General features: G+C 59.3%; 1 protein-coding gene across 6 annotated transcripts; it reads left to right on the top strand.

Moving 5' to 3' along the window:
- The first annotated feature begins 863 nt into the window (after positions 1-863).
- On the top strand, positions 864-26,488 carry CDHR4 (cadherin related family member 4). Of its 6 annotated transcripts, XM_073352667.1 has the most exons (20): positions 864-965; positions 1,354-1,374; positions 3,954-4,156; positions 5,290-5,455; positions 5,820-5,908; positions 6,366-6,461; positions 6,846-6,949; positions 13,316-13,452; positions 13,831-14,014; positions 14,422-14,572; positions 15,021-15,117; positions 16,361-16,579; positions 17,188-17,327; positions 18,724-18,874; positions 19,348-19,562; positions 20,167-20,306; positions 20,499-20,540; positions 23,128-23,215; positions 23,906-23,939; positions 25,156-25,290. In XM_073352667.1, the coding sequence occupies exons 1-20, from the start codon at positions 911-913 to the stop codon at positions 25,209-25,211; spliced, it is 2,388 nt and encodes a 795-aa protein (XP_073208768.1). In that variant the 5' UTR covers positions 864-910; the 3' UTR covers positions 25,212-25,290. The 6 variants fall into 6 exon arrangements, with proteins under 6 accessions (XP_073208768.1, XP_073208764.1, XP_073208766.1 ...); XM_073352663.1 differs by lacking the exon at positions 23,128-23,215 and having other exon boundaries at positions 25,156-26,488; XM_073352665.1 differs by lacking the exon at positions 23,128-23,215 and having other exon boundaries at positions 18,766-18,874; positions 25,156-26,488.
- The last annotated feature ends 737 nt before the right edge of the window (positions 26,489-27,225 follow it).

Consider the following 27,225-nt stretch of genomic DNA (forward strand, 5'->3'; position numbering starts at 1 on the left):
GGTGCCCCAAGCCCGTTATATACCTCCCCACATGCGCACTGGTGCAGCCTAGCTAGGAGAGTAGTGGGCCCCATAAGAGGGCTACTTGGGACGGGCAGTCCCACAAGGGAGGCTTGCTTGAGGGCAGGGGCTGGGCAGAGCTTTCCTAGGGCTCTGGGAGTCAAGGATCAGTGTGGGCCTGCCCCACGCCCAAGCTTCCCCATCAACCTGCCACCCAGCAGTCTCTGCAAGGAGTTGGATGGGCCTGGGGCACAGTCAGGGGAGGAGAAGAAGGGCCCCTCATCACAGGGCTCAACCTGTGCTCATGGGAGAAGAGTCCCTGTTGTGGGGGCACAGCCCCCAGGGCTTGGCTGAACTGGGCTAGTGCAGGTCCCTGGGGTGGGTGGTGCAGACTTCAGGGCTGGGGGAGGCCCCTGGGGCAGGAAAGCAGACCTCAGGGCTCAGCTGGGCTGGGGGAGCCCCTGGGGTGGAGGGCTCAGACCCCAGGGCTGGGCTGGGCTGGGCTGGGCTGGGCTGGGGGAGCCCCTGGAGCAGGGGAAGCAGACCCCAGGGTTCAGCTGGACTGGGGGAGCCCCTGGGGTGGGGGGCACAGACCACAGTGCTCGGCTGGGCGGGGGGAGGCCCCTGGGGCGGATGGTGCAGACACCAGGGCTCGGCTGGGCTGGGGGAGGCTCATGGGGTGGAAGGCACAGACCCCAGGTTGAGGGCGGGTGCCCTGGCTGGGGCTGTCTCTGTGTGAGTGGGAGGCGTGTCCCTGAGCGCAGCTGGGGCCCGGGTGTATGAGTGCTGCACCTGGCGCTGCCCAGCATCCATAGCAACAGCCTGGCAACCTGCTCTGGCTTCCCAAACAAGAAGCAGAGCTGAGCTGAGCTGAGCTGCATCCAGTCTCGGCACTGCCCCTTGGGGAGTCATGGGGCCACGTGGGCACCAGTCCTTCCTGCTGCTCCTGGCCCTCTGTGCCACAGGTAGGCAGCTCGGTACCCAGTGATGGGCCACCCACCCAGTAACAGGGAGAATCCACCTGCCAGCCTCCCTTACCAGGGTGCTGAGGGAAGGCAGAGAGCATGGCTCTGCCCCAGGGAGCCAGCGCAGCCAAAACCCTGTGTCACTGGCAGCCCTCCTGCCCCAAGGAGCCAGCACCGCCTGAGCCCCATGGCAGCAGCAGTCCCCCACCCCAGGGAGCCAGCGCAGCCAATGTCCCATTGCATCGACAGGGTCTCCCCAGGGTGCAATCAGTGTTGAGGAGGTGCCCACCCAGGGAGGTGTGCCAGGGCCTGGGAGCAGCCGCAAGTCTTGGCTGGCCAGTGATGGGCACGACCCATCCCAGATAACAGTGTCTCCTTCTGCTTCCAGGGGCCTTCGTCAGTGCCACAGGTAAGAACTGAGTGGCCAGGAACTGCCACCAGCAGCCCTAGTGCCCGGCTTGCCCAGGTGTGTGCGCGGGGGGGGGGGGGGTGCGTGCGCCCACCCAGGTGTGTGTGTGTGTCCGCGGGGGTGCCCATGTGCATGTATGCCAGGTTTACGCTCCCCCTCCCTTCTCCACCCACTCGGACAGTGCTCCCGCTCCATACCCTTGGACAGCGCTCCCACTCTCCCTCAGACTGCACTCCCCCTCCCCCACCCACCCCTGGACAGTGTTCCCCCTCTACCTCCGCCCCCTCGGACAGCACTCCCCTTCCATCTCCACCCCCAGAACAGTGCTCCCCCTCCACCCCATCGGACAGTGCGCCCCCTCTCCCTCCAGATACATAGCAGAGATTGTGAGTTTATAGTTGCCAAATGTTCCTTTAGAAATAGTCCATAGGTTATAGTCCAATGTCCATATTCAGGATGACTCCAGTTAGTGACTGGGGATCCCAATTCTTATGGCTTAGGGTTTCCCCTTCTTGAAACCCAAAGCAGATCTGAGATGAAGATGGATCATGTCCCAGGGTTTTTATACATTTCCAGCAGCCTTTTGGCCTGAGAAAACAATAGGCTTAACTTTCCTTCTCCCAAACATCATGGCGATTAGCATAGGGTAATTTATCCATTAAACAGTTCAGATACAGGTTACCACAACCTTCAAAGAGACATATAGACAATAATACTATTTCACTCAAGTGTCTTCCTAAATACTAATACTCCTTTTTTTTTTTAATCTTTGAATCAAAGCCATAGTAATAGACAAGACTTGTTTGCTAACACCACAAGACCTGAGCAAACAGTTACCCTTCTATCTCTAACAATGCAGGCTTGCATTTCAAAGCTCTATTCATTTACATATCTTCATAGAATCATAGAATATCTGGGTTTGAAGGGACCTCAGGAGGTCATCTAGTCCAACCCCCTGCTCAAAGCAGGACCAATCCCCAACTAAATCATCCCAGCCAGGGCTTTGTCAAGCCTGACCTTAAAAACCTCTAAGGAAGGAGATTCCACCACCACCTTAGGTAACGCATTCCATTGCTTCACCACCCTCCTAGTGAAAAAGGTTTTCCTAATATTCAACCTAAACCTCCCCCACTGCAACTTGAGACCATTACTCCTTGTTCTGTCATCTGCTACCACTGAGAACAGTCTAGATCCATCCTCTTTGGAACCCCCTTTCAGATAGTTGAAAGCAGCTATCAAATCCCCCCTCATTCTTCTCTTCTGCAGACTAAACAATCCCAGTTCCCTCAGCCTCTCCTCATAAGTCATATGTTCCAGACCCCTAATCATTTTTGTTGCCCTTCGCTGGACTCTTTCCAATTTATCCACATCCTTCTTGTAGTGTGGGGCCCAAAACTGGACACAGTACTCCAGATGAGGCCTCACCAATGTCGAATAGAGGGGGACGATCACGTCCCTCGATCTGCTCGCTATGCCCCTACTTATACATCCCAAAATGCCATTGGCCTTCTTGGCAACAAGGGCACACTGCTGACTCATATCCAGCTTCTCGTCCACTGTAACTCCTTGGTTCTTTTCTGCAGAACTGCTGCCAAGCCATTCGGGCCCTAGTCTGTAGCAGTGCATGGGATTCTTCCGTCCTAAGTGCAGGACTCTGCACTTGTCCTTGTTGAACCTCATCAGATTTCTTTTGGCCCAATCCTCTAATTTGTCTAGGTCCCTCTGTATCCTATCCCTACCCTCCAGCTTATCTACCTCTCCTCCCAGTTTAGTGTCATCTGCAAACTTGCTGACTGAGCAATCCATGCCATCCTCCAGATCATTAATGAAGATATTGAACAAAACCGGCCCCAGGACTGACCCTTGGGGCACTCTGCTTGATACTGGCTGCCAACTAGACATGGAGCCATTGATCACTACCCATGATCCTAACAACTCTTTAAAGTTTGGCCATGGGTCATGTCAGTCTGTGAGTTAATTAACTCTTTCTGACTCTGTGTCACCTTTCAGTGAGATGTATTACACTCATAATGTCACACCCTCCAACTGCACTCCCCCACCCCCTCCAGCCCTGTGGACAGTGTTCCCCCTCCCCTTCTGTCCCCCTCAAACTGTACTCCCCCTCTCCCTCCCTCCCCCTGACAGTGTTCCCCCCTCCCTCCGTCTTCCTGGACAGCAATCCCCCTTCCTCCCCCTGGACAGCGCTCCCTCTCTCCCTCCCTCCACCTGGACAGTGCTCCCCCTCTCCCTCCGCACCCCTGGACAGCACTCCCCATCTCCCTCCGCACCCCTGGACAGTGCTTCCTCTCTTCCACCACCGCCCTGGACAGTGGTCCCCATCTCACTCCGTCCCCCTGGCCCTCCCACATCCCCATACAGTGCTATCCCCTCTTCTCACTTGTCATTAACTGTACAGCCCACACAGGTGTGGGGTGGCCTGACCCAGGCCTTGTGCGCGCAGGCACCCCTGGGCACAGGTGCAGCCACACACACCCAGCTGTCCCTGATGATCTGGGGGTTTTGTGGATCCCCGCTGTGGCGGGGGCTGGGCGGGCTTATTCCGTGCCTCTCTGTGCCAGTGCTGTCCGGCCTGCCCACCACAGTGAGCGTGATGGAGAGTGCGGGACCAGGCACGATCATCGTGGAGTTCAACCTGACCTGCCAGAACGAGACCAGCATCCCCACCCCTGTCTTCACCCTGCAGAGCACCCCCCCAACCTACTTCTTTAACCAATCCATCGTTGCCCACCGTGCCAGCCCAACTCCCCACTACAGCGTGCAGGTACGTGCTGCAGCCCACACCCCCAGGAGGACAGACCTAGGCCCCAGCCGGCGGGGCATCCCAGCCTGGCAGTGCCCTGTGGGGCCGTGCTGGCAGGCGCAGACCCCAGACACCGTCAGCACTAAGCCAGGGCAAGGCTGGCCTGGAGGCCTGTGCTCAGTGGGGGCAGCGTCTGCAATGGGAACAAAGGGCCGATGCACCGTCACCCTGCCCCCAGGGGTGTGGGAGGGGTATTTGCGCCCCCTGAGGGCGGCACATGATGCTGGGCAGTGAAGACTCAGGCACCAGGGTCCCAGGACAGCAGGCTAGCAGCAGAGCCGCAGGAAGCAGAGCCTGCACAGCGTCCACCATAGGCTCCCCATGGTGCCAAGGGGGCCCAGGGCTCTGCTCTTGGTGAGGAGCAGGCCCATTCCCTGCATGGCACCCAGGGGTGAGAGGAGGGCAAAGAGGGAGACACAGGAGGACTAGGAGGGGGCTGCGGGCTGGGTGTGAGGCTGGAGAGTCCAGAACAGGAGCCCTCGCTGCATGCGGGGTCAGGGCCGGGGAGGCAGGGCCTCATTACATGCAGGGTCTAGGGCAGGGGCCCCTGTTACATGTGGGGGTGAGGGTCAGGGCCCCAATACATGTGGGGTCAGGGCCCCATTACAAGCGGGATCGGGGGTGGGGTCCCATTACATGCAGGATTGGGCAGGTGGGGCCCTGTTACATGCGGGGGCAGGGCCCTGTTACATGTGGGGATGGGACCCCGTTACATGAGAGATTGGGGGGGCAGGGCCCCATTACAATGAGAGTCAGGGAGCAGGGGCCCCGTGACATGCGGGGTCAGGGGCAGGGGTCTGTTACATGCAGGATTCTGGGCAGGGCCCCGTTGCATGCCGGATTGGGGGGCAGGGCCCCGTTACATGCGGGGGCAGGGCCCAGTTATATGAGGGATTGGGGGGGCAGGGCCCCGTAGAGTCAGGGGCAGAGCCCTGTTACATGCAGGGTTGGGGGCAGGGCCTCGTTCCATGTGGGATTGGGAGGAGGCGGAGCCCCATTCTATGCAGGGTAGGGAGCAGGGCCTGCTGCATGGGGAAGGCTGGCGTAGCTTGTGCTCAGTGTCAGAGCCTGCTGAGTGCTGGGGTTTCTGTTAGATCACGCTGAGCCCCAGTGCGGCGCTGGACGCTCGGCAAGTCAATCAGTACACGCTGACCCTGGAGGCTACCTGCCCAGGGGAGACGCCTGCCAAAGGCCAGCTCTTCGTCCAGGTCCACACAGTGGATGGGCCCCCCCAGTGCATGGCCAGGTTTGCTAGCCAAGGTAAGGCCCACCCTGCGCTCTGCCATGCCCAGCCCCTGCGCTCTCCCATGCCCAGGCCCTGCATTCTGCCCCGCCCAGCCCCAGTGCTCTGCCCCACCCAGGCCCTGTGCTCTGCCCCACCCAGGCCCTGCGCTCTTGCCTGCCCAGCGCTCTGTACCCAGCGCTGCCAGGGGAGTTGGGGATCCAGGCTGGGATGGGGAGCCCTTCCAGGGCAGAGCGGGCACCTCTGGTGCTAACAGGACTCGCCTCCTGGCTCTTTCTGCTCTTGGCCAGTGGGACCCAGTGCAGAGCCAGGGGAGGTGGGTCCAGGGCTGGGGAGAGCAGCCTCTGAGCCCACTCCGCCTGACTCTGTGCTTTGCTGCAGTGGGGGAGCTGGTGCAAGTCTCAGAGGACGTGGCACCCCTGATGCCCATCTACACTGTGGTCTTGCAGCGGCCAGCTAGCGGACTGAGGGTGAGCATGGAGCAGGGCCTGGCCTCCCATCCCCGGGCGAGTGCTATGGGATGACCCTGCACAGTCTAAGCCTAGGGGGCAGGGGTCTGACAGGGCCCAGTGGCGGGAGAGGGGCTGTGGTGGCGGGGGGCTCCGATGCGGTCCAGTGGCGCGGGAGGGGCTTTGGGGGCAGGGAAATCCACCGAGGCCCAGTGGCGGGAGAGGAGCTGTAGGGCAGGGGGATCCAACAGGGCCCAGTGGTGGGCGAGGGACTGTGGGGGCTGGGGGATCCACCAGGGCCCAGTGGCGGGGGAGAAGCTGTGGAGGCAGGGGGGATATGATAGGGCCCAGTGGCAGCGGAGGGCTGTGAGGATGGGGAGGATCCAAGGGGCCCAGTGGTGGGGGAGGTGCTGTTCTGGACTGGGGGTCTCGGTAAGGGGGATCTGGTTCTCTGGCTCAGCCCCTCTCTCCATGGCAGTTCACCATCAAAGACAATGACACACCCCTCACCATCGACCGCGCCGGGCAGGTGCTGGCACCAGGATCAGGCTTCATCCCAGCCCATGCCGGCCAGGTGAGTGCTGGGGTCTGGCCCCGCTTGGGCATCCTCCAGCCCTGCCTTCCCAGGGTAAGCCCGTCACCCCCAGGCCTGCTTCTGGGGCATGCCCTCCCCGAGAGCCCCCCATCCTCGGGTACTCCATCTACCCCCAGGCCCCTCCCAAAGCACCCCAACTCCTCTCCCTGGGCCATGGCTCCCTCCCCGCACCCCCATGGCTCTGGGGCTCCCCCTTCTCTCCAACCATCTGGGGAGAGCTGATCAGTGCCCATGGGGCTTCAGCGCCCCCAGCCCACAAACTCCCTCTCTGCCTTTACCCATGCGCCCACAACGCAGCACCAGAGCTGGCAGCATGGCCCAGGCCAGGGTCCTCCCAGCCTCACCCAGCACCTGTGTCTCCAGGCGTTCAGGCTGCAGATCCTGGTTACTGACAGGAGCGGGAGAAACTGCAGTGGGGCCGTGACAGTGACGGTGCTGCCTGTCCACCGCCCCCACATCAACTTCATGTAAGGGCACAGGGTGTGGGGCATGGAGGGGTGGGGCACAGGGGTGCTGGAGGCAGGGGTGTGGGGTAATGTTCCCAGGGTGTAGGGCATAGGGGGCAGAGGTATGGGGTGATGGGGGCAGGGGTGTGAGGTGCAGGTATTTGGGGCACAGGGGGCAGAGTTGTGGGGCTTGGGGACTTGGGGCACAGGGGTGCTGGGGGGCAGGGGTGTGGAGCGCAGGGGTGTGGGATACAGGGTGATGTTTCCAGGGCATAGGGCACAGGGGGCAGAGTTGTGGATTGTAGGGATTTGGGGTGTGGTGGTGTCATGGAGTCACCGGGACGATGCTCTGGAACTACTCCATATGAAGCTCTGGGGGAGCCTCCTCTCTCTGAGCATACTGTTTCCAGGGCAAGAAGCTTACACAGCTTCCACCTTCCTGGATCTGACCTCGGAGCATTCAGCATCCCCTTCCACACTGTGCGCTTCCCGCAGTGAGTCCGCCTGGATGGAGTTCCTGGGGAAGTCAGAGGGCCCTGCACCCCAACTCTGCAGTCAGATGTGACTCTCAGCCAGCTGGTAAAACATAAGGTTTATTAGTCAACAGGAACACAGCATAAGACAGAATTCAGTGACTTTCAGCCAAGTCTATGTTGGGCGGGAGGGGAGCCCAGAGCCAGGGGTCTGGTCCTCCCACTGCGCCCCAAGCCAGCCAAGTCTGACTTTCTTACAGCTGCCTGACCCCTGCCCTGCCCATTGCTCCTCCTCTGGCCTTTGTCTCGCTTCCCGGGCCAAGAGTCACCTGGTTGCATCCCCCTACTAGGTCTCAGGTTACAAAGGGGCAGCCATAGCATCTGTGCAGGCAGCTGGAGCATCCCCTGCAAAAGTCACACATGCTTATTCCCACCACCTAGATATTAGTGCAATACACAGGGAAACTGAGGCACACACAGCATTCATGCAAAACAATAAGACTCACATAGGCTCACATACAACATAACAAGGGAAAATCCCCACTGTGTCAAATCTCTCTCCTCTTCGAGACCAAACTGAGCGGGGTCACTTTAGCCAGCAACCTGGAGAAGTTCAGGCCTCCCTCTCCGGGACAAAGCATCAGCTATAACATTTGTACTCCCCTTAAGATGGACCACCTCCTTCTCATAATCCTGGGAGGACAGTCTCCACCTCAGGAGCTTGGCATTGGACCCTCTCATCTGATGCAGCCACGGCAGGGGTAGTGGTCTGTGTACACAGTGAAGTGCCACCTAAATAGATTCGGCTGCAGCCTTTTAAGAGCCCACTTCATGGCCAGGCATTCCTTCTCTATGGCTGCATAGCCCTGCTCCCGGGGCAGCAGCTTCCTGCTCAGGTATAGATGTGGTGTTTCTCCCCATTTGCATTGGCCTGCCTCAGCACTGCGCCCAGCCCTGTGTCTGGGGCATCTGTGAACACCATTAAGAGCTTGTCAAAGTCTGGGTTTCCCAGCACTGGGCCCTTGACTAGACCCTACTTCAGCATGCAGAGAGCCCTCTAGCACTGCCCAGACCAGACCAGCTTGTCTGGCTTACCCTTCTTGCATAGCTCAGGGATGGGAGCTGACACAGAGCTAAAGTGGAGCACAAGCCTCTGGTAGTGCTCTGCCATCCCAATAAAGGCCTGGGTCTGTTTCTTAGTCTGGGGAGCAGGCCAGTCTTTGATAGCCCCCACATTGGCTGGCTCTGGCTTTAGGCAGCTGCTCTGTACCTTGTGGCCCAGGTACAACACCTCTGCCATCCCCACCTTGCACGTCCCAGCTTTTACAGTCAGCCTTGCATCCTGGAGGTGACTCAGCCCCATCTTCACCTGGGACACCTGGTCCTCTCAGGTCTGGCTAACGACATAAATATCATCAATGTACGCTAGGGTAAAATTCTCCATCCCCGTCAGTAATTGATCCATCTGGCACTGGTAGGTGACTAGCGCCTCCTTGAGGCCAAAAGGTAGATCCAGGGACTTGTACAGTCCCAGAGGGGGTGGTAAAAGCAGGTTGCAACTTGGCATCTGGATCCAAAGGCACCTGCCAGTAATAGCCTTTGGTGAGATCCCTGGTGATGGGGTACCGAGTCCCGCTCCAACTTGTCTAGGATCTCATCAGTCCTAGTAATGGGCAGGCACCAGACATGGTGATGTCATTGAGCTTCTGATAGGCCACACAGAATCGGATCGACCCATCTTTCCTAGGGACCAGCACCACGGGAGAGGCCCCTGTGGCTGGTGGATGGCTGGATCACCCCTAAAGCCAGCATGTCTCTGACCTTTCTCCCTCCAGGGCCTGTGCTGTGTTCCCCATTTCTCTGAATGGGAAACACCTGATGGGAGGGCTGGGTCCCATCTCCACTCAATGGACAGCTTGGTTAGTGAGCCCAGGCCTCTTGGAACACAGCTGTTGGTTGGAAAACAGCTGTTGGTACAAATGCACTGTCTCTTGCATCTCTGCCTGCTGGGCAGGGGTTAGCTGGTCAGAGAGGGGAATTGATTCCAGCAAGGGGCCAGCTCCTGTCTCAGGGAATAGACCCACTAGGGGATCTTCCCCCTTCTCCCACTGGCCACATATGGCCAGTAGAAGCTCTTCCTGTCACAGTACAGCTCCATTATACTGACCTGGTCCCCTCAGTGGCTGTGAGTCCAGTTGGGCAGTTCCACCACATCGTTCTCCTCATTCATCTGCTTGATGACCTTGAAGGGCCCATCCCAGGCACCTTGCAGCTTATTCTCCTCTATGACAGGCAGATGTCTCAAGACTGCTGTACCCTTGTCCCAGGCCATTTGCACCTCTGAACAAGGCAGCCCTGATTGGCAGCTGTTCCGCCCTGGCTGTGGTTCCCCACACTCAAATGGGGTCAGAGCCAGTGTGAGCCACCTCCCCCCTGTGCAGTGGGGTGGGGACCATCTCTCTGTCCCACTCAACTCCAGGGCTCTGGTTACAGACAGGCAGGTAACCTGAGCTTAGCAGCTCCTTAGAGCTTTGCATTTTCACTGACTGCTTCAGTCTCAGCCGATTGTTTCCCTGGATTCAAATTCAAATCCTCGGCCGCAGGGCCTGGATCCTGTCCCAAATAGACACAGTCATTCTCCAAGAGGAGGTCACAGCTGATATCTTGGAGAACCCCTACTACCAGCCAGCCCGACCCCTCCTGTCTGTACAGGGATCTGGGCCACAGGCATGGTGAGGGGCTTCATTCCTTGGACCTTCACCCAGGTCACACAGCCCCTCAGCATCTGGTGAGGCAGCACCACCTGGGGCCTGACAACAGTTCTCTCTGTCCCAGGATCTTGCCACTCCAGGAATGTCTCCCCATTGACCACCACCTTCCACTCCCACTGGGGGTCCTAGGGGCCTGAGCCCAGGAGAGGACACGCAGACATATGCTGCGGCCAGGGGTGAGAGCTAGTCTGCCACCCTGCCCATCAGACTAAACAGCTCTATGGCCTTGGGACCCAGGAAGGGGGCTAGACACCAGAGCTTTTCCGCAGGGCCAGCCTGGTTCCAATTGCCAGCCTTCCCAAAGGCAGCGAGACAGGCATCTACTTCTCCCCGCTCCTTAACCTGGGGCAGCAATTTAGTGTCGAGGTTCCCTGCAGAATTGGCACCCCGGGGTCTATCCCCACTCACCCCGGACTGGTTCCTCTGCCTCTCAGCTCAACCATCGCCACTTCATGCTGCCTCTGTCTCTCCTGCTGTTCTGCTTCATGCCTTCCCTGTCTCTAATGGTCCTCTGACTCCTTCAATCTCAACTCCAATTCCATCTGTCTCAGATCCACCAACAGGGAGCTGGTGGAGACCCCCTGCTGGTTGGGGACGATGGCAGAGGTCTCAGCCTGCCTGCTCCCAGCCTCTCTCGCGGCCCCAGCTGGGTCAGGAGCCAATGTGGACCCTGGGGCTGCCTGGCTGCTTCCAGCCACTCTCACACCCCCAGCTGGGTCAGGAACCAGTGCGGGCCCTGGGGCTGCCTGGCTGCTCCCAGCCTCTCTCATGGCCTCAGCTGGGTCAGGAACCGGCTCCTTAGAGCAATCCTCCTCTTCCAAGTGAGTAATCAGCTGTGTCTTAGTGATCTTTCCAATATGCAGCCGTTTCTCTCTGCACAGCTCTACAATGTTCTTCATAAGGAGATGATTATAGGCCATCTCCACAGTGTTCCCAAATGGTCATGGATTCACAGGCCTATGCTCTTTCAGCTCCCCACAGTCCCTGGGAACAGCCCTTCTCGGGGGTCCACTCTCTGTCAGGATTAAGCCGTAGGCTCCTCCACCTCCTGGAACTGCACCTCTCGGAGCCTTCAGCATGCCCCCTTTGTTTTACTGCTCCCCAGTCACGTACTGCAGGATGCTCTGTCCACGAGGTGCAGTTTATCCCACCTCTGACACCAGTCATCACGGAATCACCAGGGAGATGCTCTGGAACTATTCCATACAAAGCCAGCCAGGACTCTGGGGGAGCATGCCTCCTCTCTCTGAGCATACTGCCTCCAGCCAGCCAGACTGATTCGCTTCCAACTGCCTGACCCCTGCACTGCCCATTGCTCCTCCTCCAGCCTTTGTCTCGCTTCCTGGGCCAAGAGTCACCTGGTTGCATCCCCCTCCTGGGTCTCAGGTTACAAAGGGGCAGCCATAGCATCCATGGAGACAGCTGGAGCAGCCCCTGCAAAAGTCACACACCCATATTCCCACAACCTAGACATTGGTGCAATACACAGGGAAACTGAGGCACACACAATATTCATGCAAAATAGTAACTCACATAGGCTCATATACAAAACAACAAAAGAAAATCCCCACTATGTCACAGGGGGTGTGGGTTACAGGGTGATGTGCACAGGGGCAGTGCTGTGGGGTGCAGGTATTTGGGGGACACGGTGATGTTCCCAAGGCATAGGGGGCAGAGTTGTAGGGCCTGGGGATTTGGGGCGCGGGAGTGTGGAGCACAGGGTGATGTGTGCAGGTGTTATGCTTATAAGAAGCACACAAGCTCTTTTTCAGGGGAAAAGGCAATACACCGCATTTATTGAAGATACAACAATTAGCATATGCATTCAATCACACACACACACATTCTGTCCCGCAAGTCGACGTTATAGTTACCAGTCCACAGTCCGGATCAATCTAATGGCCCTAGGTTGATTATGGGTAGGGAGGAGCCGGGTTCTGCTGGTTGCGACATGATGCTCTGGGGAAGTCTTGGCAGGATGAACCCAAAGTTTCATGGCAAGGCACCCTGTATATATAGTGATTTTCCTTCATTGGGACCAATGAGTTTTGCACCGTCATGCTATAATCAATTGTTGTTTGACAAGTGCTTGTTTTCTTAAATTGTTTTTCTCATCCTTTATCTTGTTCTTTCATCAAGTCTCTCAGGGAGTTATCCCATGCTGGTTTTGATCACAGCTATCCTGTCCCCATTGATAGGTGCTTGTCTCATCTTTAGAGTCATCAATCTGCCCTCCTCTGACATTTCAGTAGGGGTGTGTTGCATCCTTCTAGCACCCTTGCATCTGTTTTAGGATCCTCCCTAGAACGTCTGGTTCGGTGAGGGCCTTCACACTTATCTCTTAACACACACATTCCTCATTCACACACAAAACAGAATTGATTTACACAGAACATTTTGAACAGGAACATCAAATTGCAATGCAGAAGAAAAACAATCATGGCTACACTATTATCTTATTATTCTTTATCCTTCATTCTAAATTATACAAAATACAAACAATAAATCCTACTACTACACAGGGGACAGGGGTGAGGGGCACAGGAGCAGGAATTTGGGGCACAGGGGTGAGGGCACAGGATGATGTTCCCAGGGCTTAGGGTGCAGGGGGCAGAGTTGTAGGGCATGGGGATTTGGGGTGTGGGGTGTGTGCAGTGCAGGGTGATGTGCTCAGGGGCAGGGGTGTGGGGCAAAGGTATTTGGGGCACAGAGAGCAGGGATGTGTGGCACAGAGCTGCCACAGGCACAGGGAGATAGATGTTCCCAGGGCATAGGGGGAAGATTTGGGGGACCAGAGGGCAGGGGTGTGGGCTAATGTTCCCAGGATTAGGGCAGAGGGGGCAGCTTTGGGGCACAAGGGTGCAGGGGGCAGGGATGTGGGGTGCAGGGTAAAGTTCCCAGGCGTAGGGCGCAGGGCTAGGCCTGGAGGGGCAGGCAGCAGAGGGCTGACGCAGGCAGTGCAGTGCAGCTGGGCAGCAGATCTGTCAGCCATGCCGGCGGGGCATCTCTTGGACAGCGCGTGGCAGCCCCGTCCTGCTGGGGGCCGTGAGGGGGACAAGGGTGCCTGGGGCAGGGGCTGAGTGGGTGCCTGATGGTGGCAAGGCCGGCGGTAGCTGGGCTGACCTCTGCCATGTGGTGGGCAGGGCAGCGTGGCGCAGTGTGGCCGTGCTGGAGAAGAGAGGCGCCATGCAGCTTGTCACGCAGGTCCAGGCCCAGGGGAACAATGTGCGCTACGAGATCATCGCCCCGGCTGCTCATGGGCTCTACACCATTGATACAGGTGAGCCACGCTGCTGCCCCAGGCCGGGCATATGGCCCTGGGGTTCCCTCATAGCATGGCAGGGCGGTGACGCATCTCTGAGATCCCCCAATATTGTGGCAGGGCCGTGGCTGGGGGGCATCTCTGGGATCCCCCAATACCACTGTGGCAAGGCCATGGCCAGGGACATGTCTCTGCCCTACCACATAACGTGCCAGGAGCATGACCACAGACATGTCTCTGCCCCCCCACCCCCTAACATGGTGGGGCCGTGACGCTGGCAAGTTTCCCTGAGAGCAGCCCTTCCCTTCAGTCCCTGTCCCTGCCTGGGGGTGCCGAGGGCTGCAGAGGCCCCAGCCTGGTGCTGGGCACATGGTGACACCCTCCTGTCCTCGGCAGTGACTGGCGAGCTCCGCAACACCTACGAACTGGACCTGCAGCGCTCCCCAGAAGTGGCGCACACCCAGCTTCTGGTGCGGGCCTATGACATGCTGCACCCCAGCGACAGCGACATCATGGGCCTCAACATCACCGTGCTCCCCACCAACACATTGGCACCCCACTGCTCCCCCGCTGTCTTGCTGTAAGGCTCTCTGCCCCCACCCCCCAGCACGGCTGGGAGCCAGATTTTGCCCCGGGCTCTGCCCCGGCTCTGGGAGGGCAGTGAGGCCTAGTGGGTGGGGGTTGCAGGGGCATGGAGCCAGGAATTCTGGGTTCTATCCCCAGCTGTGACACACTCTACTTTGCAACGTTGGCCAGGTCCCTGTAGCTCCCCTTGTGGAAGGGGCTGCTGCCCCTGGGGCAAGGTGAGATCCTAGCTGCAGGTGGCCCTGGTTGAAGTGTCATGCAGACGGACCCTGAGTGCTGGCCATAGTGTGGCAAGGCTGCAGAGGGCACGCTTGGCACAAGGGCAGGAGAGAGTCCCCCTCCCTTTGCCCAAGTCCTGTTGGCCCCTTCCCCCACTGGTTACCCCTGCCCTCCTTCTGCCAGGGCTCAAGTACCTGAGGACACCCCCATCGGCTGGACTCTCGTGATGCTGACATGCACGGACCCAGATGCCAGCAACAGCTCCCTGCGCTACCAGGTGGAGGGTGACCAGCACTCGCGCTACAGCTTCCGCATGCAGGGCCCACAGCTGCAGGTGAGCCCAGCGGGCAAGGGCAGGGCACACCCGACCAGTGCCAGCGCCTTCTGCAGCCAGCAGGGCACCATGGGGCACTGCTGGGGCCTGGTCTGTGGGATCCGGACTGCCCCACCTGGCAACCCGCAGGGAGCTCAGCTGTGAACTGCCTGGGCTCTATCCCCAGCTCTGGGAGGGGGATGGGGGCTAGTGGTTAGAACTGGGGGAGCGGGGCTGGGAGCCAGGCCTCCTGGACTCTATCCCCAGCTCTGGAAGGGGAGTGCGGGCTAGTGGTTAGAGTGGGGAGGGAAGGGGCCTGGGAGCCAGGACTCGGGGTTCTCTCCCCAGCAGGGCTCATGTGCGGTTCAGGGGGAGGCATGGGGTGGCAAGGCTCAGTGGGCAGCCCTGGCTGTGGAGTTTCAGTGTCCAACCCCTGCAAATCCGAGCTGCCTGGGTTTGAATCCCGCAGGTCAACGAGACCCTGGATTACGACTCAGCTGCCAGTGCCCGCTTCCAGTACGTGGCCACCATCCTGGTGACGGACAACGGGCAGCCCCCCCTGAGCAGTGAGTGCCCCCGCTCTGCTGACCCCCGGCCTGGCCCAGGCCCCTCAGTCCAGTCGTACAGGCAGGGCAGGGGCAGTGGGTGCTGGGCAGCTCCAGGTATCTGAGGGCAGCACCAATCCCAGTGTAACCCTTAGCCAGAAAGTGCAGCCATAGGGGACACAACTTCCAGAATACAGTGGGGTCGCAAGGCCCCTCTTTACTGCCCACGGAGCTGTCAGCAAAAAACACCCTTTCCAGCCCCCAAGAGCCCAGCCCGGGTGTGTGGGTGTGTGTGTGGGGGGGTTGTTCCCCTCCATTCCCAGACAGCCCCCCATCCCTCCCCTATCCCCAGACAGCCCGGCCCCAGGGGATGGTCCCCACACACCCCCAGACAGTCTGGCCTGGGGGGGACTGATCTACCCACCGACCCCAGACAGGCCAGCCCCTGGGGGCTGGTCCCCTCACATAGCCCGGCCCCCGGGAGCTGTTTCCTCCCCATCCCCAGATAGCCTGGCCCTGGAGGCTGGTCCTCTCTGTCACGGAGTCACTGGGCAATGCTCTGGAACTACTCCCTGTGAAACCAGTCAGGACTCTGGGGGACCCTCTTCTCTCTGACCATACTGTCTCCGGGGCAAGAAGTTTACCCAGCTTTGACCTTCCTGGATCTGACCTTGGAGCATTCAGAATCCTCTTCCACACCGTGCTTTTCCCACAGCGAGTCTGCCCATGCAGAGCTCCTGGGGAAGCCAGAGGGCCCTGCACCCCAACTCCGCAGTCAGACGTAACTCTCAGCCAGCATGCAGAACAGAAGGTTTATTAGTCGACAGGAACACAGTGTAGAACAGAACTTGTTAGCACAGAAATCAGTGACTTTCAGCCAAGTCCATCTTGGGGAGTCCTGGGCCTTCTCCTCCCCTTTGTCCTGCTTCCTGGGCAAAAGGTGTCACCTGGCGGCGCCCCCTTCCTGGGTCCCAGGTTACGAAGGGCACTGGTCATAGCATATATGCAGACAGCTGGAGCAGCCTTACCTGCCCCACAGGTCTCTGCCAAAGTCACAGACCCCTATTCCCACCACCGAGGTATTGGTGCAGCACACAGGGAAACTGAGGCACACACAGTATTCATGCAAAACAGTAAAACTCACATAGGCTCAACAGTAAGACTCACACACAACAGAACAAGGGAAAATCCCCACTTCGTCACACCCTCCATCCCCAGACAACCCGGCCCCACATAGTTGATCCCCCCGGCCTCTGTGATGCAGCCCATGTGCCTGTGCTGGTGACGGTGACTCCGAAGAACGAGCACTCACCTGCGTGCCCAGCCAGTGCCATGTTCAGTGTGCCAGAGGATGCTGCCTTCGGCGACACAGTGGGCCGGGTGAATGGCACGGACCTTGACTACCCCTTCGACAACATTGAGTATAGCATTGCTGGGGGCACCGGTGCCAGCCCGCCTGCCTTCTACATTGGCCCCCGGACCGGTAAGCCACCATGCCAGTCTGCATGGGCCTGTGCTAGCCTCTCCCACCTGTTCCTGAGCCTGTTCCCCTGCACCCGCCCCCATTACCCCTCCCCCACCCTGCCCCTTACTCCTCCAACCGCCCCCATTACCCCTCCCCCACCCTGCCCTGCCCCTGTTACTCCTCCACCCGCCCCATTACTCCATCCCTGTCCTGACCCCATTACCCCCCTCACCTTGTCCTGCCCCTGTTACCCCTCCACCCGCCCCGTTGCTCCATCCCCGCCCTGACCCCATTACCCGACCCTGCCCTGACCCCATTGCCCCGCCCTGCCCTGCCCCCGTTGCCCCACCCCACCCTGACTCCATTACCCCACCCCCACCATGCCCTGCTTCCACCCCCATTACCCCACCCACCCGTTTTCCCTCCACCCGCCCCCGTTACTCCATCCCCACCCTGACCCCTTACCCCACAACCACACTTACCCCTCCACTGCTCCCCCACCCTGCCCTCCAGGCAGCCCCCTCCCCACCTGACCCTAGCCTGGACCCTGAGTCCCTCTCTTGAGGAGCCCACGCTGTGGGTGTCTCCACAGGATGTTTCTGCATTGCTGCTCCTATGTCATGCAGGTGAAATTCATGTGCTCAGTCCCCTGGACTACGAGAGCAAGCAGGTCTATATCCTGACCGTGCAGCTGCGGGACATGGCCAATGATGCAGACCCACATCACCAGCGCAGTGCACTGTGTGACATCACCATCCAAGTGCAGGTGATGCTCCGCTGCGCGCTTCCTGGCCAGCCCCGGGGCCGGTCCCACAATGCATGTGCACCAGGGGTCTGGTTAAGGTTACTCAGGCCACCTTAACTCTGGCGTTCCCTAATTCTGGAGCGCTTGCTCTGCCAGCTAAGCCTGTCCTCGGCCTGGCGGTTCGGTCTGTGCCATTCCAAGGATTCCAAGGAGAAAACAGATCAAATCCCGTGCAGGTATCTGCTAGGAGCCCTGGATGCCTGGGTTCAGCCCCTGGCCACAGGAGGGCAGCGTGCTCTTTATTAGCACAGGGGTGCTTTGCCTTTCCACAGTGCTCAGGTAGGGGGTGTGGGGGTAGTTCTGCGGAAGCCTCCCTGGTTATCTCTCGAATCAGCCCACTCTTCCCATGAGCCATGACAGCAGCCAGGCACCTAGAGCCCTGGCGTCCCCGGCCAACCCTGCCAAAGGCCCAGCCGGGAGCCCTCTGTAAACCTATGCCCGGTGCGCGGGGGGGCTCACGGACTTGCCTGCCTCCTGAAGTGGAGGGATGAGGCTCTGCCATGTGGCTGTGATGGGAACCCCGGTGGGTGGAGAGGCCAGACCAGGCTGGTGATGAGGCTGCAGGAGGCTGTGGTGGTGCTGTGCAGGGATGGGCTCTTCACAGCTTCGGGGCCCAGCCCACCCAGTCTATTGGCAGCCAGCTCCCCAGCTCTGACCAGAGACAGAGAGCAGCATGGGGCCCCTCTGCCCCCCACGGTGGGCTTGATAGAAGCTGGGGGGCAGGGAAGAAGCAGCCCATGGGCACTGTGCCATCCACAGCTCTTCGGTGGAACCAATAGAAACATGGGTTACAGGCTGCTACCGGCGTGGCCCTGCCCACACCCACTGGCAATGGGGCTGCCCCTGGGGTGCCACAGGGTGCTGCCCAGTGTGGCCCTGCCCGTGCCCACCTGCAATGGGGCTGCCCCTGGGGTGCCGCAGGGTACTGCCCAGTGCGGCCCTGCCTGTGCCCACCAGCAATGGGGCTCCCACCCCACCTCCCTCCTCTAGCACAGATCTGCCTGGCAGGAGTGAGAGGTGAATCCAAGCTGGTTGCGAGCACATTATAGGGTTGTGACACACATGGTACTGCTCTGGCCCTGCCAACAGAGGGCAGTGCCCTGGCTTAGCGTGCTATCACTGTGTTTCTGGGATGTCATGCTGCCCTGGTGCCTAGGTCCTGTCCTGCGGCCTAGTTCGCAGGAAGGAGAGCTGGGAATGTGCCTGGCTCAGGGATGGCCCATTGCCCTGGCCCGGGGCTGACCTGCCTAGCCTGGGGAACTCTGATCCCGCCCTGGGCCCCGAGTGCCACTGCAATGCCACCCACGCCACAGCCCTGGGGTGGCTGTTCCCAGCACAGGCCTCTGTGTGCCCCCAGGACACCAACGACCAGCCCCCGCGCTGCATGCCCCCCTTCCAGGAGTTCTTCATCTACTCCACCCGGGACCCCAGCCTGCCCCTCGCGCAGTTGCAGTGCTCCGACAAGGATGAGAGCACCATGCTGCCCCTGACCTACACCCTTGTGGGAGGTGAGTGGGTCACGTTTCCATGCCCCTGGCCTAGCACAGGGCAGGGGGGCATTTCTGTGCCCCTGGCCTAACCCTGGAGAGGGAGCGGGGCATCTCCATGCCCATGGCGTAGCCCTGAGAGGGGGAGCTGGGCATCTCTGTGCCCTTGCCCTACCTGTTGGGGGAGGGCGTCTCTATGCCTCTGGCCTAGCCCGGGGGGGGGCGGGGAGGCTGGGGCATAACTGGGTGTTTCTGTGCCCCTACCTTACCTGTCAGGGGGGGAGGGAGGAGGCTGGGTTTGGGGCTCGTAGGGGCTCATGGCTCACTCGCACTCTGTGGGGACCTGGCAGGGCCTCGGAGGTAGTGTCTGCAGTGGAAATAAGGGGGCTCTGTGGTGGGGGCTCTCCGCACTCAGGGTGTGGGGCAGCATCCCCTCCCCACTGCTACCCCAATGGGCGGTGGAGCCCAGGCTCATCAAGGCCTTTCCTTGCCAGGCAACACCAATGGGCACTTCCGTCTGGCGGGCAGCACCCTGCTGCACTCTGCCTTCTCCGACCCACCCGACAGCATCAATGAGCCCCGTACCTTCGAGCTGCTGGTGGAGGTGACAGACAGCTTCAGTGCGCCACGCCACAGCACCACAGCCACGCTGGTTGTGCATGTGACACCCTGGGCCACTGCCACGCCCAGCACCACCACCATGCACACGGTGAGCCAGGGAGCTCTGGGGTGCCCCCAACTCATCCCCCCCATCAGCCTGCTCTGTTCTCCTGAGGGAGCCCTATGGCCCAGGGTAACTCCCCCACCCCCAGCCTGTTCCAGCCCCCCAACCTGGCTGCCCCATGGTTTCTGCTTCCCGCCCCGTCCATGTCCCCTCTGGAGGGCTGCTCCTATCCCCATTTGTTGTGGGCACGGCCCCCGGCGTTGGCAAGGGGACAGGGATGAGCCTGTGGTTGAGGTACCCGCTGGCAGACTGGGCTGACCTGAGCTTGTGCTGGGGTGGGTGAGGGTGGGGGTGGGGGTAGTCTCCTTTCCTAGGGCTCCAGTCTGTGTCCTGGAGTCACCCTAGAGCCTACACTGTGCCAGACTTTCCTGGCCCCCCCTTTTCTGGCAGGGTGTTGGGCACAGGGAGGTTATGCAGCCCTCCTGTGACATGGTGCCCCAAGCTGCGCTGGGGCCCAGTGCCCCGTGTTGCAAGTGCATTGAGCTGCTTTGTCCCATGAAACTGCTGCCCACAGCCCGCAGAGCTCCCTGCCCACCATGCCCACACCCCATCTTGCCAGGCCTCCCATCACTTTGCTCTCTGCTGGCAGACCCTGCGGAAGGGGCCGCTAGTCGTCACCCACACCGAGTGGTTCTGGGCACCCTCGCCTTGGTTTGTGGTGGTGCTGACTGTCTCTGTGGCGCTGCTGCTGGTGGTGCTGGCGTGGCTGGCCTGGAAACTCCTGTGCAGGTGAGTGCTGACATGCAGGGTGGCGTGGGCAGGGCTGCCAGGCAGGACACACCCTGCCATGGCCAGGGTCCACCTGGTTAGGAGGGGCTTTCAGGGCTCTGCCAGGGGCAGCAGCCCACCTGCTCCTGACCCGTAGGGCAACAGGGGCGCAGACCCCTGCCCTTCCCCACTCCCCTGTGCTCCTCATTGCAGGTCTGCTCCGGGCAAGTCAGCGCAGCCACTCCTACAGGACAGGTGAGAGCCTCTCCACGCACCCCTGGGCACCATTGGGGCATTGGCCCAGCCTGAGGAAGCGTAGGGGACCCAGCCCTAAAGCTGGGTGTTGGGGACCCCATTGGAGCCAGTCCTGGGCCAGGGCCCTTCCTGTTACCAGATTTGCCCGTTACTATGGGGTATGTTCATTTATTAGGGTTACTCTTTGGGGATGGGAGGTGTCTATAATTCTATCAATGTACTGCTTATGTCACTTGTGTTTTCAAAAGGAGCTCTACTTCTCCCTTCTGCAAGTCCCCTCTCAAGGGAACTATCCTTCAGGACCTAGGTTCCCCAGGACTGGGCTCCTCCAGCCCCAGAATCAGATGAACACACACACATACACATTAACAGAGCAAGTCTGAATGGACCAAGTCAATCAGCACCCTCAAGCTGACCCCTTTTATGGTCCTGGACTCAGTGGGCTGGGTCAAGCAGGATTTCCAAGCTGCCACCCTTTTATGCCCCTGGACTCAATAGACTGGGCCAAGCAGCACTTCCAAGCCACAAGTACCGCACTGGAATAGAGTACACCTGAGCAGGCTGGGTCAAACAGCACTTCCAGGCTGCCACCCTCATATGTCACAGGTTCAGCATGTCCTTATCCCCACTTTCACGTTACAATTGAAAAGTAGTAACCCACTTGATGAGCAAACCCCACAGTATTTTTGGGCGCTACAGGGATCTTTAGCTTAGGTAAGAGGAGCGTTGCTGCAGAGTAAATGGGGGAGCCAAAAAAACAAAAGAATAAAGTTCAGAGAGAGACAGAGGGAAGCAACCAGCTTAACCATAAAAGTTATATATTGAATAATAGTGATAACTACACAAGGAGAGCCTAAACAAACACAACAGTTACATTATTAAAGATTACAAAAGTCAGGTATAGAAAACTATGCCTAATCAAACAAGTCAGGGTTAAAAAGTTATACCTGAGGTAGAAAAGAAAACAGAGAGAGAGCGAGCTGGGGTCTTACCACTCCATGAAGCTTGAACTGGTCGGGGTTCCCAGGTGATGGTGGTAGCTCAGGGTCCTGAGTGCTGGAGAGAGGCAGAGCCCCCAGCACAATCAGGCAGGAGAAGTAGTCCCAGTGGAACTCATACAGAGTTTGGATCCAGGCATCAGAACACGTACTTGAGTGTGAGTAGGGGTTTTTGTAGGGAACTGTGGTTCAAGGGAGAACACTAGATTTGTTTATGGGTATACTAATGCCTCAAGGGTTTTCTTTAGGCTAGACAATAGGAACTGATCATTCCTGGCTATGGGTGGTGTTCATTCAAGGGAGTTTACAATGCAATTTGGCAGCTTCAGTATTTTGGATGTCAATCAAGGATTCATTACTAGAATTGGTCTGATAACTGCTGAGCTGGGTGTGTGCAGGCGTGGGTTCATTAACATCTGAAGCAGGGATCCCCCGTGATGCAGTGCTCCCCTGCTTTTCTGGTCCCAGAGTTCAATGTGGTAATCTGTTCTTCATTCTGTATGCTAATGAAGATGTCTCCCTGTCCCATCTTTGATGCAGCTGAGGCTAGGGGAGTTGCCTTAATACTGTCACCCTTGTCAGGAGGGGTTTAGGTGTGTCTCCCACTGCCTTTTCATTACTCTCTGTTGGGCATGGCTACCCTGGAAACTGTCAAAATGCTGGTAATCCACCTCCATGAGCGGATTAGCTCTGAGCACTGGGAGCACGGCTCCCAGTGCTTTGAGCCTGTTTACACTAGCACTTTAAAGCGCTCTGACTTGCTGCGCTCAGGGGGGTGATTTTTCACACACACATGCTCCCCCCCGAGCCAGCAAGTTAGAGTGCTATAAAATGTAAGTGTAGCCAAGCCCTAAATCTTTCCTCCGATCGGTTTTGGTTCAAACAGAGGCTGGGGCGAGGGGGTGTCCTTCATGAGTCAGACAGGCTGGATACTGCGCCCTGGTTCCCCAAGAACACAGAGCTGATTGGTATCCTTCTGGGGGGGGAGGTCCGCTCCGTCTCCGGGGCTGGGCCACATTGGGGCTAGACATGCTAAGCTGGGACTGCTGGTAGACAGCAGATCAATCTGGGAGGGGCTGCGCCTTTGCCATGGGTTGGCACTGACCCTGGACCCTTTGCCATGGTAGGGGTGCTGTGCTGCTGGAGACCTGAGAGCTAGCTCTGGCCACATGTGGGCACTGAGTGCTAGGCTGCCCTGCTAGAGCAGAGGCTGGGACAGCCCCACAATGAATGGCACCTGCCTCCCATAGGGCCCTGCAGCTCCTGGGGGGCTTGGCACCCTACCGCACCATGCTGTTTCCCTATGCCCCTCTCAGAATGACCAGCCGTGTGCACCACAGCCTGCCATGGTGCCTGTTGCCTGGCATGGGACCCAAGCCTCACCCGAGGAAGCTCCTTGTGCTCCGTATCCTGAAGGCACTGATGGCAGGGGCTGCCCCGCTGCCAGGCTGGGAGCTCCAGTGCCTAGCTACAGTGCCTTGGCATCCAGCAGAGGGTGCTCAGGCTGTGGGAGGGGCACATGCCAGCACAGGTGGTAGGTGCCTGGCTCTTTGGGGTCCATGCCCTGACTATCCTCTCACTCCCCTCAGGGCCTTGTCAGACCCACATGTGGCAAAGAACAACACAGCCCCGGGAGAGCTGGACAAGGAGACAGGCCGCGCCAGCATCCTCAGCTTGGTACAGACTCCTCATCCGAGCATGTGCCAGGCAGGAGCCCTGCCAAGGCTGTCCCCAGAGCACTGCACCCAGCCTGTGCACCTGCCAGGCCCCTACTGCCACCTCGCCCCCCGAGCCTGGCACAGCCTGCAGTTGGCATGGCCCATGACAGCTCCCCCAAGAAGTTGGGCACCTTCCCCTGCTTGCCTGCCCTGCCCCCAGCGCCCGCTGCCGGCTCTGTCCCCGCAGTGTGCCTGCCCCGCCCCCCAGCATCCCCTGCTGGCTGTCCCCCCGAGTGTGCCTGACCCGCACCCCAGCAGCCCCTGCTGGTTCTGCTTTCCAGTACACCTGCCCTGCTCCCCCAGCACCCCCTGCTGGCTGTGCCCCCCAGTGTGCCTGACCCGCACCCCAGCAGCCCCTGCTGGTTCTGCTTTCCAGTGCACCTGCCCTGCTCCCCCAGGACCCCCTGCTGGCTGTCCCCCCGAGTGTGCCTGACCCGCACCCCAGCAGCCCCTGCTGGTTCTGCTTTCCAGTGCACCTGCCCTGCTCCCCCAGCACCCCCTGCTGGCTGTGCCCCCCAGTGTGCCTGCCCCACTTTCACAGCACCCCCTGCTGGGGGAAGTCGGTGTTGCCTTATCCGTACAGCTCTGGCTCTCAGGTGGAGTTTGGGGCTCTGCACTGAACAGCCGCTCTCTGCTCTTCTCTCCACAGCAGGAGCAGTTTGATGGCCGTGCCCAGGACCCCAGTGAGTGCCAGGCCGGGGCCCTTCCCCCACCTCCTCCAAGCCAGTTCCGGCCCCCTACATTCTACCCTCTTCTTCCAGCCAATGCAGGCCCTCTGCCCTCCCCAACCTCCTCCAAGACCGTGCCAGGCTCCTGCCCTCCCCCCACCTCCTGCCAGTCAGTGCCAGCCCCCTTCCCTCCTCTCCCCACACCTCCTCCCAGCCAGTGCTGTGCCCCTCCACTCCCCTCCCACCCCTCCCAGCCAGTGCAGGCCCCCTACCCTCCCGCCACCTCCTCCCAGCCAGTGCCAGCCCCCTGACCTCCCCTCGTCCTCCCAGCCAGTGCCAGGCCCCAGCCCTCCCCCACTGCCTACCAGCCAGTGCTGGCCCCCTGCATCTCCCCTTCTCCCAGACAGTGCAGTGCAAGCCCTCTGTCCTCCCCCACCTCCTGCCAGCCAGTGCCAGCCCCAGCCCTCCCCTACCTCCTGCCAGCCAGTCCTCCCCACACCACCTCCCAGCTAGTTCCAGCCCCCTGCATTCCACCCCCTCCTCCCAGCCAGTGCTGGCCCTCTCCCAGGCAGAGCAGGCCCCCTGCCCTCCCCCACCTCCTCCCAGCCAGTGCCATCCCCTGCCCTCCCCCACTTCCTGCCAGTCAGTGCCAGCCCCCTTCCCTCCCAGCCAGTGCAGGCTCCCGGCCCTCCCCCACCTCCTCTCAGCCAGTGCCAGGCCCCCTGGCTTCCCCCCACCTCCTCCCAGCCAGTGCTGGCCCCCTGCCCTCCAACACCTCCTTCCTTGGAGTGCCAGCTCCCTGCCCTCCCCCACTAAGCAAGAGGGCATGGCTGGAACCAGGGCTTTGCAGGCGAGGCGCCACCCCATACCAGAGTCTTGCCCCCTCTTGGGCTGTCAGGGAACAGCTGTGCATGTGGGTAGGGGTGGGCAAAGGGCCCGTCACCCCCCTACTTTGGAGAACTTGAGCACATCTGGGGCACTAAGATAGTTGAGCCCTTGCCTGCCCCATGGCACCACAGGGGCGGCCATGCCACATCTGAGCGCGGGCCCTTGGGGCAGGGACAAAGTGCCACTCCCACTTGGCCCCTTTTGGTCGCTCATGTCCCCACCCACGTTACAGCCCTTCCAGCCCCACAGCCTGTGTGCAGAGCCTGGTGGCTGACCCTGGCGAGAGCCCAAGAGGGAGGTGGGCCCTGCCCAGGATGACGTGCACCGTGCTTTCTATCTCAAGTTACAGGTCAGGATTACCTCTTCAACAGCAGCACCGGAGCGCGCCGCTGGGTCTGAGCAGGCACCGCCCCCCCTTGGTCTGAGTGGACACAGCTTCCCCTGCCCACACACACACTTTCCCCCTGCACTGGGTCTGAACGGGCACTGCCCGCCCCCTCGAGTCCGCCCAGCACAGCCTCTGCGGACAGGCCATCTAGAATGGGCCAGGCTGTAACTTTCTACTCTGTGCACTAACCAAGGACCATCTGCATAGGGTCCCAGACACCCAATAAACCCTCCTGCTTCTACCGCGCTGTCTAAGTCACCACAGTGCCGGGGGTGCAGTGCTTCCTCTGGGAGTGCAGGTCTCCCTCAGTGCCCATCACAGAACTACTTGCTGCAGGGAGCTCACAGAAACGGGGGTTAGAGGCTCCAAGGGTCGGACCCAGGTGGTGGTGAAGCTGCGTGTCTTACCCTAGGCAGCAAGAGCCTAAAGGGGCTGGCACACTGAGGGGTCCTGCCAGGACAACTCCAGAGCCAGGAGGCTTGGTCCCACCCAACAGAAGTGAAGTCATCCTGGGTAAAAGGGGCACCAAGTTAAGTGCAGGATTCGCTGCCATTCAGGCCCGGCTAGAGGAGAGCAGAGGGTATAAGGGGCCAGCCGTGACCTGTGTCGTTCACTACACCGAGCAGTGACTGGAAAACGGGAAGAGCCATGTGGGCACTGCCAACACAAAGGGCTGTGGCTCAGGCCAGAGGTGCGGAGAATGGCATGCAGGGGAGGAATCTGCTGAGGTGCCAGTTGGATTTTAGCTTTAAAATCTAACAAACAGGCTTCGCCAACTGGCTCACAATGCACGGGACAGCAGCGCCTGGCACAAACCAGCCCCTCTGCATCCCTGAGCAAACCAACAGCTACCAGCCACCCCAACTATCCTGAGCAAAGTACTGACCCCGCCCAAACCTCCCTCTTGACTATCCAGTGCCAAATACTGTCCACCAGTCCCCCCGCATTGTCGTGAACCAAACACCAGCTGCTAACCCCCCCTCCTGACTGTCCTGAAAAAAACACCACCAGCCAATGTCACCTGACTGTTCTGAGCCAAACACTGACCACCGCCCCTCCCCCAACTTTTCACCTAAGATGCCTGCTGGAACTAAGAAGGACAATACTGGGGAAAGGATTGGGCCAAGACAAGGAAGGAGTTTAGTCTGTGAAAGAAACTTTCTGGAACATCTCTGAGGGTGAGATTTACCTGTAAACAGTTTCGTAATGCATTAGGCTTAGACTTGCATGTTTTGTTTTATTTTGCTTGGTAACTTACTTTGTTCTGTCTGTTATTACTTGAAACCACTTAAATCCTACTTTTTGTACTTAATAAAATCACTTATCTTTATTAATTAACCCAGAGTAAGTGATTAATCCCTGCGGGAGCAAACAGCTGTGCATCTCTCTCTATCAGTGTTATAGAGGGCGGACAATTTATGAATTTACCCTGTGTAAGCTATATACAGAGTAAGACTGATTAATTTGGGGTTTGGATCCCATTGGGAACTGGGTGTCTAGGTGCTGGAGATAGGTGACCTGCTGAGCAGTTTTTGGTTAAAGTCTGCAGTTTTGGGGGTGTGGACCAGACCTGGGTCTGTATTGCAGCATAGTAGTGTGTCTGGCTCAACAAGACAGGGTTCTGGAGTCCCAGGCTGGCAGGGAAAATGGGCTCAGAATTAATCTGAGCACATCAGGTGACAGTCCCAAGGGGGTCTCTGTGACTGAATCCGTCACACCATCCCCCCAACTCTCTAAGCAAACCACCAGTGCCCCCCAACTGTCCTGAGCAAAATACCAGACATCAGCCCCCCTGCGCCCCCAGACTGTCCTGAACCAATCACCAGCCAACAGGACCCACCTCGCAAACTGTCCTCAGCAAAACACCGACCTCCAGCACCCCCCCTTTCCTGAAAAAAAATACTGGCTGCCAGCCCATACAACTCTCCTGAGCAAAACACCAGCCGCCAACCCTCCCTCCCCAACTGTCCTGAGCAAAATACTGGCCACCAACACACACCCCCAACCCCAACTGTCATGAGCAAA

Source organism: Lepidochelys kempii, chromosome 7 (assembly GCF_965140265.1).
Source record: "Lepidochelys kempii isolate rLepKem1 chromosome 7, rLepKem1.hap2, whole genome shotgun sequence".
In the NCBI taxonomy this organism is placed as follows: Eukaryota; Metazoa; Chordata; order Testudines; family Cheloniidae; genus Lepidochelys; species Lepidochelys kempii.

Bases quoted from the DNA above. Each gene is read 5' to 3' on its own strand.
- CDHR4 (XM_073352663.1), top strand. From the start codon at position 911: ATGGGGCCACGTGGGCACCAGTCCTTCCTGCTGCTCCTGGCCCTCTGT. The intron at 4,157-5,289 runs GTACGTGCTGCA...GGTTTCTGTTAG, and splicing joins CTCCCCACTACAGCGTGCAG to ATCACGCTGAGCCCCAGTGC. The intron at 6,950-13,315 runs GTAAGGGCACAG...TGTGGTGGGCAG, and splicing joins CGCCCCCACATCAACTTCAT to GGCAGCGTGGCGCAGTGTGG.